The 11,618-nt window shown below is 52.9% G+C and overlaps 1 protein-coding gene across 4 annotated transcripts in view; it reads left to right on the top strand.

The window, feature by feature from the left end:
* Positions 1–5,885: 5,885 nt before the first annotated feature.
* The window catches only part of RTF2 (replication termination factor 2), a 70,687-nt gene continuing 64,954 nt past the window's right edge, over positions 5,886–11,618 (top strand). For 3 of the 4 annotated variants that reach the window (XM_077253150.1, XM_077253149.1, XM_077253151.1), the window contains exons 1-4: positions 5,915–6,078; positions 8,639–8,733; positions 9,136–9,229; positions 9,572–9,708. In XM_077253150.1, the coding sequence (XP_077109265.1) occupies positions 6,010–6,078; positions 8,639–8,733; positions 9,136–9,229; positions 9,572–9,708 (395 nt within the window). In that variant the 5' untranslated portion in view covers positions 5,915–6,009. Of the gene's footprint in view, positions 6,079–8,638; positions 8,734–9,135; positions 9,230–9,571; positions 9,709–11,618 lie in introns of all 4 variants that reach the window. The other variant, XM_077253148.1, reaches the window with a different exon arrangement.

The following is an 11,618-nucleotide window of genomic DNA, read 5'->3' as shown; positions in this document are numbered from 1 at the left end:
CAGGAATGGTACCTGATGGCTGCCTGGTGTACAAGCCTGCCCTTACCATTAAAGACTCCAGGAAGCACCAAGGTAGCAGCTCACTTACGCCCCTTCCTGGATAGGTGCGGCCCTGTGGCATATTGGATCCACAAATCTACATGTGCCATGGTTGGGCGTAACAGAATGCAGCATCAGAACCACATTCAGTACATGAATACATCACCAGAACCACAGTCAGTGCATGAATGCAGGACCAGAATCACAGCCAGTACATGAATGTAGCACAAGAGCAAGCTTAGTACAGCGATCAATTTTAATGTCAGGTCAGCCCCATATACAATTTTATCGCATGAACCTACAACTCCTAGTAAGTCCATAACAATGATAAGGAGATATAAGAGTTGTTGTTACTAGCCATAATCAGACTGCGGACCATACAGGAACTACACCACCGATGAGACGCAAGCAGTATTACAAATAAACATTTACACCCAGGTGACTTAAAGATGACATGTCTGATTAGTCTTTTGTCTCCATATAATACAGATGCCATGATGAGATTTCAAGGCTAGAACTGATTTCTGCAGATTTTCCTCTTACCAGTCTTCAGAAGCACTTCTCAACAAAGTGCCCATAAAAAATAGTATTCTGCCCCATAAACAAAAATATCTCCCATGCACACGGTCAGACTGGGGTGTTTGTGGCCCACAGGGGAATGGACTCTAAGGGCCCAAACTACAGCTACATGCAAATACCTGTTAGCCGTTATCCCCAATATAGTGGAGCATGAACTGTAAAACACAGGGGGCTCCTGCACATCTACTGTGCCCACATTATAACTGGGATGTACAATTACAGTAGCTTGCATTAAAGAGTTCTTTGATGAAAACAAGTTATCATGGATCCACAGGTTAGGCAGGTGATAACTTATTGATTGGAGGAATCCGACCATTGGAAACCGCACTGATCAGAAGAATTGGGAACTTTTATACCAGACAGGGAGCTTTTATTCCCATTTTAAAATGGAGCCACAGGTGGGATGTCTGACCTCAGCCCCATTCATCCTCTTTAGGGCTTACAGAAAAAGCCAAGTGCAGCATTTGGCAGCCACTTAGAGAATGAATGGAAGGATCAGTGGTCGAGTCGAACATGAGCTCCATTCTAATGGGGATAAAAGTTCCACATTCTGCCAATCAGCCGGGTCCCAGCAGTCGGACCCCCACAAATCAATCTCTGTATTACCTGTACACTGACACTATCTACACAACTCATGTGTATAATGTCACCAGTGATCATTGTACTAGCTGTACACTAACTATACACTAAATACAGAGCTCCATTGTATATAATTTACAGGTAATACAGTGATCATCGGTAACATTATACATAGGAGCTCTGTATATAGTGCCAGTGTACAGGTAATACAGTGATCACCAGTGACATTATACACAGGAGCTCTGTATATAGTGTCAGTGTTCAGATAATACACTGATCACCAGTCACATTATACACAGGAGCTCTGTATATAGTGTCAGTGTACAGGTAAGGCCTGTTTCACACGTCAATGGCTCCGGTACGTGTGGTGACAGTTTTCTCACGTACCGGAGACACTGACTCACGTAGACACATTAAAATCAATGTGTCTCTGCACATGTCAGCATGTTTTCACTGACCGTGTGTCCGTTTGAAAAACACGGAGACATGTCAGTGTTTGTGGGAGCGCACGGATCACACGGACCCATTAAAGTCAGGAGACAGCGCTACAGTAAGCGCTGTCCCCCCAGCTTGTGGTGCTGAAGCCACCATTCATTTCTTCTCTCCAGCAGCGTTCGCTGGAGAGAAGGAATGAAAAATCAATGTTTTTTTAATTATTTTTGTCTTTAAAATCAAGTTCCTTGTCACCTCCCCCCTCCCACCCCCTGTGCGCCCGCACGCTGGCATTAAAATACTCACCCAGCTCCACCTCCCATAGGGGTGGAGCCGCATATTCATCACTGTAATGAGCGGTACCACGTGACCGCTCATACAGGACAAGCTGGAAGCATCGAGGGAGCTGGGTGAGTATTTTAATGCCAGCGGGCGGGCGCACAGGGGGTGGGAGGGGGGAGGTGACAAGGAACTTGATTTTAAAGACAAAAATAATTTAAAAAAACATTGATTTTTCATTCCTTCTCTCCAGCGAACGCTGCTGGAGAGAAGGGATGAATGGTGGCTTCAGCACCACGCTGGGGACAGCGCTTACTGTAGAGCTGTCTCCTGCACGGTCCGTGTGGTACTCAGTCGGCACACGGGCGACACACGGCTGCCGCATGTGTGCCACACTGATGTGCCACGTGAGCTCACGGACACGGATAACTCCGGTACCGATTTTTCCGGTACCGGAATTATCTGGATGTGTGAGACTGGCCTAATACACTGATCACCAGTGACAATATACACAGGAGCTCTGTATACAGTGTCAGTGTACAGATAATACGGTGATCACCAGTCACATTATACACAGGAGCTCTGTATATAGTGTCAGTGTACAGGTAATACAGTGATCACCAGTGACATTATACACGAGATCCGTATATAATGTACAGGAAATACAGTGATCACAAGTTACATTATACACAGAATATCTGTATATAGTGTGTAGTGTACAGGTAATACAGTGATCACCAGTGACTTTATACACAGGAGCTCTGTATATAGTAACACAGTAACATAGTTATTAAGGTTGAAGGAAGACTTTAAGTCCATCTAGTTCAACCCATAGCCTAACGTAACATGCCCTAACACGTTGATCCAGAGGAAGGCAAAAAAAACCCATGTGGCAAACAGTAAACTTCAAATTGGGGAAAAAAATTCAGGTAATACAGTGATCGCCAGTGACATTATACACAGCAGCTCTGTATATAATGTCAGTGTACAGATAATACAGGGATCACCAGTGACATTATACACAGGAGCTGTGTAGATAGTATAGAGTGTGTAATGTACAGGTAATACAGTGACTCACCAGTGACATCTCTAGTTGACGTAATCCATCTTCGTTTTTCTTCTTCATTTAGCGTAGACCTCTATCACTACTTCCAGCCCAGACTCAATTCTGCAGAAAGTAACACACATCATCTATAGGTCATCACTTGTAGTGCACTTTCTCCATCCCCCCCCCCCCCCTCGGCTACTACACTGCAACAAATGAAAAAAAAGCTACCTGGCCCCCATACAATTATGTAATCAATCCTGGCTCCCATTATTTAATAATGTCACCCATCCTATGACCCTCTATTTACTAATATTTCTAATGCCCCCCATCCTGGGCCATTTAATAAGCTCCCCCATCTTGGGCCCCTTTATTTGATAATGCTCCCCATCCTGGCCCTGTTTAATAATGTCCCACATCCTGGGCCCCTTTATTTAATAATACCCCCCATCCTTGCCCTGTTTAATAATGTCCCACATCCTGGGCCCCTTTATTTAATAATGCCCCCCCATCCTGGCCCTGTTTAATAATGTCCCACATCCTGGGCCCCTTTATTTAATAATGCCCCCCATCCTGGCCCTGTTTAATAATGTCCCCCATCTTGGGCCCCTTTATTTAATAATGTCCCCCATCCTTGCCCACTTTGTTCAATAATGTCCGCCATCCTGGGCCCTTATGTAGCCCCATCCTTGGCTCCTATGTTTCCCAATCTTGGTGCACTATGTTGCCGCATCTTGGGCCCTATGTTGCCCTATCTTGGGCCTTATGTTACCCCATCCTAGGCCACTATGTTGCCCCATATTGAGCCTGATGTCGCCCCATCCTGGGACATTATGTTGCCCCATCTTAAGCCGTATGTTGCCCCATCTTGGGCCTTATGTCGCCCCATCCTGGGACACTATGTTGCCCCATCTTAAGCCGTATGTTGCCTCATCCTGGGTCCCTATTTCCTCTGTCCTGTGCCCCTATTTTCACTATCCTGCGGCATCCACAGAAGCAAAAATATATATTCTTCTTCCTGCGCTCCCCTGGCGCCATCTTGCTGCTTCATATCCGGAGCGGAAGCTAAAATGGCCGCCGGCCTATAAGAGGTCGCATGCTGTCATCAGCATGTGCCGCAAGATAGTGATGTCACTGCCATATGCCTGTTCCGTGCGCTGATGTCAGCTGCTAGTCTCTTATAAGCCGGTGGACATTTTTACTAGTGCAGTACTGGCGGGTCCCCTTTGCGACCTGCTCAGGGGTCCACCAAGGACCTGGGGCTCACCGGAGCTTCATCCGGTATTTCACCTGGGCCAATCCGACCCTCCCCATGCTGCTGTGTGATGAAAAAGTATTTGTCCCTCGTTGTACTTCCTGCACAATATATGCCGCCCACACTGCACATCTCAACAATATTTTCCAAACACTGTCCCTCTTCATAAATTCCCCCACACTGCCCCTCTCCATAATATCCCCCCCACGCTGCCTCATAAAAGGGTGGTCTGGGACCATGATACTGATGACCCTTATGCGGGGTTTACACTGCACAATTAGCAGCATTAAGTGACCACTGATCGGCTGTAAATTAGCTTATCAGTGGTCATGTAAAAGCGAACAGGCTGACCGCATTTAATATGCCCACAGAACGATCAGGGATAGATTGTTTAGTGTACACAGACTGTCACTGTTGTCGGCAGCACAGGTGGACAATGTGCTGCCGAGAATGATGATTTTTAAAGTCTGCTTTAAAATCATTTCACCCGACGAACGAGAGTTTTGCTGGTGACTGGCAGCCTGTTTACAGCGCACGATTATTGAGAAACAAATGTTGCTATTAAGGCTCTCGCCCCCACCAACCACAAAAAACATTTTTGATATATAAAAATTGGTTCATAAGAAGGGACCTTCTTCCTCACCTACTGTATTCTCACCCATCCCTTGTAGATTGTGAGCCTTCGCGGGCAGGGTCCTCACTCCTCCTGTACCAGTTATGACTTGTATTGTTCAAGATTATTGTACTTGTTTTTATTATGTATACCCCTCCTCACATGTAAAGCGCCATGGAATAAATGGCGCTATAACAATAAATAATAATAATAAGGGACAAAGTAAAAATATATTTTTGGTCATAAAATATGTAAAAAGCTGATGGACAGGTATGTTTAAGGCTACTTTCACACTAGCGTCGGGCCGAGGTTCCCGACGCTAGCGTTCTCTCCGCCGCACAACGGGGGCAGCGGATGCATTTTTCCAGCGCATCCGCTGCCCCATTGTGAGGTGCGGGGAAGTGCGGGGAGGTGGGGCGGAGTTCCAGCCGCGCATGTGCGGTCGGAAAAAGCGGACCGTAGTGAGCAAAAAATGTTACATGTAGCATTTTTTGGTCCCGACGGTCCGCCATAGCACGGCGCAACCGTCGCACGACGGTTGCGACGTGTGTCAATCCGTCGCAATACGTCGCTTAATGTAAGTCTATGGGGAAAAAACGCATCCTGCAAACACTTTTGCAGGATGCGTTTTTTCGGCAAAACGACGCATTGTGGCGGATTGCAGTTAACGCTAGTGTGAAAGTAGCCTAAGTCACAAGCTTGGCTGCCACTTGTTTCTTTTGAGGATGTTTTCACCTCAGGAAACCTCACCAGCACCATCTCCTCTAAGAAACCCAACCTCAGCATCTCTAGTTCGGGTACTTGAAATTGAGCAGAAGCGAAACTACAGTTCCCATCATGCCTTGCCACATTCACGCTGTATAGGAGTCATAGCATGGGGCAAGGAATGCCGGGATGTGTAGTTCACAGTAGCAGCTGCGCAGATAAGACAACTAATTTAATCTGTTTTTGTTACCAGACTTTGGATATTTTTGTAATGTCACAGTCACAAAATTCCCGCTTTTTTCACTATATCAAGATAATCATTCTAAGATATTCACTTCACAAACGTCATACGTAAGGTGCAGCAAGATGGCCGATCCGGGAGGCACAGAATGAACGGGAAGTGACGTCACGTAACGCCGGAAGCGGAAGTAGTTCAGTTTTCGGTCAGAGTTTGTTGTGGTCGCTGAGAGACTGAGTCGTGAGATGGGTTGTGACGGAGGAACCATCCCCAAGCGCCATGAACTGGTGAAAGGGCCGAAGAAGGTGGAGAAGGTGAGGACGGGGTGAAGGGCCTGGCTCCTGAGCTGTGGTGGCTCCAGGTCACACTGGAGGGTGTACAATACATATGGCGATTAGTGGCCCCTGCTTTGTTCCATATATTTTGTGTCTTACCTCACTTGCTGTCCTCTGTTTGTGCCTCATCAGTCCCCCTGGCTGGTGGCCCCTCTGTGCCGTGCGTCCCCCCCACTGGTGGCCCCTCTGCGCCGTGCGTCCCTCCCACTGGTGGCCCCTCTGCGCCGTGCGTCCCTCCCACTGGTGGCCCCTCTGCGCCGTGCATCCCTCCCACTGGTGGCCCCTCTGCGCCGTGCATCCCTCCCACTGGTGGCCCCTCTGCGCCGTGCGTCCCTCCCACTGGTGGCCCCTCTGCGCCGTGCGTCCCTCCCAGTGGGGGCCCCTCTGCGCCGTGCGTCCCTCCCAGTGGGGGCCCCTCTGCGCCGTGCGTCCCCCCCCACTGGTGGCCCCTCTGCGCCGTGCATCCCTCCCACTGGTGGCCCCTCTGCGCCGTGCGTCCCTCCCAGTGGGGGCCCCTCTGCGCCGTGCGTCCCCCCCCACTGGTGGCCCCTCTGCGCCGTGCGTCCCCCCCACTGGTGGCCCCTCTGCGCTGTGCGTCCCCCCCACTGGTGGCCCCTCTGCGCCGTGCATCCCTCCCACTGGTGGCCCCTCTGCGCCGTGCATCCCTCCCACTGGTGGCCCCTCTGCGCCGTGCGTCCCTCCCACTGGTGGCCCCTCTGCGCCGTGCGTCCCCCCCCCACTGGTGGCCCCTCTGCGCCGTGCGTCCCTCCCACTGGTGGCCCCTCTGCGCCGTGCGTCCCTCCCACTGGTGGCCCCTCTGCGCCGTGCGTCCCTCCCACTGGTGGCCCCTCTGCGCCGTGCGTCCCTCCCACTGGTGGCCCCTCTGCGCCGTGCGTCCCTCCCACTGGTGGCCCCTCTGCGCCGTGCGTCCCTCCCACTGGTGGGCCCTCTGCGCCGTGCGTCCCTCCCACTGGTGGGCCCTCTGCGCCGTGCGTCCCTCCCACTGGTGGGCCCTCTGCGCCGTGCGTCCCTCCCACTGGTGGGCCCTCTGCGCCGTGCGTCCCCCCCACTGGTGGCCCCTCTGCGCCGTGCGTCCCCCCCACTGGTGGCCCCTCTGCGCCGTGCGTCCCCCCCACTGGTGGCCCCTCTGCGCCGTGCGTCCCCCCCACTGGTGGCCCCTCTGCGCCGTGCGTCCCTCCCACTGGTGGCCCCTCTGCGCCGTGCGTCCCTCCCACTGGTGGCCCCTCTGCGCCGTGCATCCCTCCCACTGGTGGCCCCTCTGCGCCGTGCGTCCCTCCCAGTGGGGGCCCCTCTGCGCCGTGCGTCCCTCCCACCGGTGGCCCCTCTGCGCCGTGCGTCCCCCCCCACCGGTGGCCCCTCTGCGCCGTGCTTCCCCCTCACTGGTGGCCCCTCTGCGCCGTGCGTCCCTCCCACTGGTGGCCCCTCTGCGCCGTGCGTCCCTCCCACTGGTGGCCCCTCTGCGCCGTGCATCCCTCCCACTGGTGGCCCCTCTGCGCCGTGCGTCCCTCCCACTGGTGGCCCCTCTGCGCCGTGCATCCCTCCCACTGGTGGCCCCTCTGCGCCGTGCATCCCTCCCACTGGTGGCCCCTCTGCGCCGTGCGTCCCTCCCAGTGGGGGCCCCTCTGCGCCGTGCGTCCCTCCCACCGGTGGCCCCTCTGCGCCGTGCGTCCCCCCCCACCGGTGGCCCCTCTGCGCCGTGCTTCCCCCTCACTGGTGGCCCCTCTGCGCCGTGCGTCCCTCCCACTGGTGGCCCCTCTGCGCCGTGCGTCCCTCCCACTGGTGGCCCCTCTGCGCCGTGCGTCCCTCCCACTGGTGGCCCCTCTGCGCCGTGCGTCCCTCCCACTGGTGGCCCCTCTGCGCCGTGCGTCCCTCCCACTGGTGGCCCCTCTGCGCCGTGCGTCCCTCCCACTGGTGGCCCCTCTGCGCCGTGCGTCCCTCCCACTGGTGGCCCCTCTGCGCCGTGCGTCCCTCCCACTGGTGGCCCCTCTGCGCCGTGCGTCCCTCCCACTGGTGGCCCCTCTGCGCCGTGCGTCCCTCCCACTGGTGGCCCCTCTGCGCCGTGCGTCCCTCCCACTGGTGGCCCCTCTGCGCCGTGCGTCCCTCCCACTGGTGGCCCCTCTGCGCCGTGCGTCCCTCCCACTGGTGGCCCCTCTGCGCCGTGCGTCCCTCCCACTGGTGGCCCCTCTGCGCCGTGCGTCCTTCCCACTGGTGGCCCCTCTGCGCTGTTCGTTTCCCCCCCGCTGGTGGGCCCTCCTCAACGTGCTCTTAACCGCTTGTTGCCCCTCCGCGCCGTGCTTCTCCCTTTGGACTGCTGAATTGCTCACCTGCCGAGTTGTGCCGCTATATGTGAGCGCTGGGGGCGCTTTCCTTTTGTGCAGTGCAGGATTGCTTGTTGAGCACTTCATTATACAGCACATGTAGTAGTGGACATGTCAGTTCTCGGGACCTGAAGTAACTCAAACAGCTTAATGAATGTTTTAATCTGTTCAGATCTGATGTCCCTTCTTGTCTCTTGCAGATTGATAAGAACGCAGAGCTGGTCGCCCGCTGGTATTACTGCACCCTGAGCCAGGAGAAGCTGAAGAGGCCCATCGTGACCTGTGAGCTGGGAAGGTGCGGACCACCAAGGCCTAACCCTTACATATTCGATCTTTTTGTTTCCATTTATTACTAGATCTCTGCTTTTCTGTTATTACTGGTCCCCACATAAGATAAAAACCAACCATAAAGATTGACCGTAGTCTTCCTCCAGAGCCTTAGAAACCCATCCTGCCCTAAGTGCTGCTAGTTTGTCTCATACAATCACCTTCACCAGACCGTCTGGAAGATGGAGAGATTTTTTGTCTTTCATTTTAGATACATTAATGCTAATTCTCATCTGTGCTGCTAAATGTCTGGTCATCCTTTAGAATAGGGCCAGGCTCCGTAATGCCATAAGGAGTCGTGTTAGTGTATGTCCCGTCACTATGGTAAACGGCTCAACAACGGGCACTCTATCTCCTTATCTCTCTTCAGGTTGTATAATAAAGACGCTGTAATTGAATTCTTACTGGACAAATCCACGGACAAACCGCACACGGATTCTGCTGCTCACATCAAAAGCATCAAGGTACCACACCTGCTATTTATTGTACAGGCTCTGGTTACATGCATTGTGGGAGATGTTGGCTACCATCTTGTGCTATTGCTGCACACTTCTTCTTTGTTCTCCTGATTTTGTCACACTGATTTTGTAACCTGCGACGGAGGCTCTCAGGCTTTGTTCACCCCACTGCTTTGCAGCCTCCGTCGCAGGTTACAAAATCAGTGTGACAAGATCAGAACAAAGAATCCCTGCACAGCATCTGACATGAGCTCTGCACCTCCTGCAATGCCAATCAGATCAGTGCTATTATATTACGGGGGAACGTTTAGGCTTTAGCTCATGTAATAATATGTTGTTTCCTGACAGAACGTGATTGAGCTCAATCTCAGTGACAACCCAGCTTGGACAGGCGACAAAGGCAATACGAAAGGTGACAAATATGACGATCAGCGAGCACAGTTCATCTGCCCTGTTGTGGGTCTGGAAATGAACGGCAAACACCGGTAGGTGATCTATGAAAACCATTGTGAAATATTGGTTTTATAATGCATAAAGCTGGATCCCGGTACAGTGATGCGTTCTGTAACCTTTTATACCGTGCATCCCAAAATAATCTAAAAAAAAAATTAAATTGGCGCGAGGTACAACCATCTAGCCACTAGTGGTTGCAGGGCATATCAGGGCCCATAGGGATAGTCATCGTTGAGCGGGGGCGCCACAGCGTTCCCCCCCCTAGGGCGTCTACCTCCGCAGCTAGGTAGGGGCAGATATAGGTGCCTCAGCTAGGGTGGCGTAGTATTTCCCCATTAGGTTTATACCGTGCATCCCAAATACTCATTATTGTCATTTCTGTTTACATCAATTGGCTAATATCCTATCCTGATCGAATATCTCTCCTTGATAAGGGTTTTCTTGTGTAAAGGGAGTGTGTCTACATTGTTTGCTATGGTTGATTTGGAGAAATATCAGCAGAACGGCACCACACAGAGGACTAAGGAAAGATATTCCAGAATTATTTAATTAGGAATGCAAGTGTTTTACTTAACCCCTTTCCGACATCCACTATACATGTTACAAGCTAAAAACCCGACACAAGGCCCCCCCCTCCTTTTTTTTTTTTTTTTCTTTTTATAAAAAAATCTTGTTTTTTCCATCATACATGACGGCACCACGAGAGAGGGGATCCGCCCATCAAGGACAGGAAACCTTCAAGATAAAAGGGGCGGCTCCTCTCTCCACATCAGTTGGTTTCCTGTCCTTGACGGGGAACCCTCAAGATGGAAGACGTCTGATGAAGATGGATGACGTCTGAAGATTGAAGAGGATGCCGGGATCTGGGTCGGGTGAAATTTGGGCAGGCGCTGTCTGCTGCACCCGTCACCAGGTACCCGTAGTCGCCTCGGGGGTCAATGTATACCATGCCCCCCCTGAGCGAAGCATGGCCACAGCCCGCGAGGCGAACGCCCGGGTGAAGATCCTCCACGGGGACCGCAGGGCGCCCCCCCCCTGTCGAGTAGAAATCCTGCTGTCCACGGGGGTCACCCTTTGGTGCCCCCCCTGTTGACCAAAGGTGGCCATGCAGCCCGTGAGGCACATCGGTGCCCGGGCTAGGTAAGCTCCTCGGTGGGTTTTGGGGCCCTCCCTGTCGAGCGTGAAGAAGCAGGTCTCCACCCTTGCCTCCTTCCCCCTTTCTGGCGGTACCTGATACATGGAGTGCGGCATGGAGCGATGTCCGGCTAAGAGGACATCTGACGCTGGAGGTGTGTGCGGCACTGCCTTCTGGAGTCCCGGCCGGCGTCGGGTGCCGAAAACGGTGGGTACGCGCATGCGCACGACATCCGGCCGCAGCACTCGGAACTTTTCTCAGGGGCTAAGGGACAGGGGGACCGAAAAAGGCGGCGCACACCGGAAGTGATGCGCGCGCCTGGAGCACAATTCAGCAACGCGCACCGGAAGTAAGTCCGGGAGCGCGCACAGAGCTCTGGCAGAGGCAGGATCAACCAGGTGAATCGTGAATTACAAAGCGCGCACCGGAAGTGGTTGCCGGGTGCGCGCTGGCACGGTTATTCAGCGCAGGCATTGCGCTAGCGCGGCAGGATCAACCAGGTGATTGATTGCACATAGAAGCACCGGAAGTGGTGCAGGCACGATCAACCAGGTATTTATTCAGGACAGGTGCGATTATACACCTGATCACTGAAGCAGCCAGTAAGGCAGGATCAACCAGGTGATTCATTAAAAAAAAAAAAAAGTGAATCTATTTAAACAAGCCAGAAACGCTGCCCTGTGTCACTAAAACCAGGCCAGGTTGAAGGTGACTACTCTTGCTAAGTGTTAACGTGTATGATGCAGAGTCTTTCACCAGAGCATTTGATGCCACAGCAAGAGATGCAGGAGAGGCGGTCTCGCTCAA

The sequence above is a fragment of the Ranitomeya variabilis genome, chromosome 4 (assembly GCF_051348905.1).
Source record: "Ranitomeya variabilis isolate aRanVar5 chromosome 4, aRanVar5.hap1, whole genome shotgun sequence".
Taxonomy (NCBI): Eukaryota; Metazoa; Chordata; class Amphibia; order Anura; family Dendrobatidae; genus Ranitomeya; species Ranitomeya variabilis.
The sequence above is the reverse complement of the archived record's forward strand: the minus strand, read 5'-3'. Positions and strand labels throughout refer to the sequence as shown.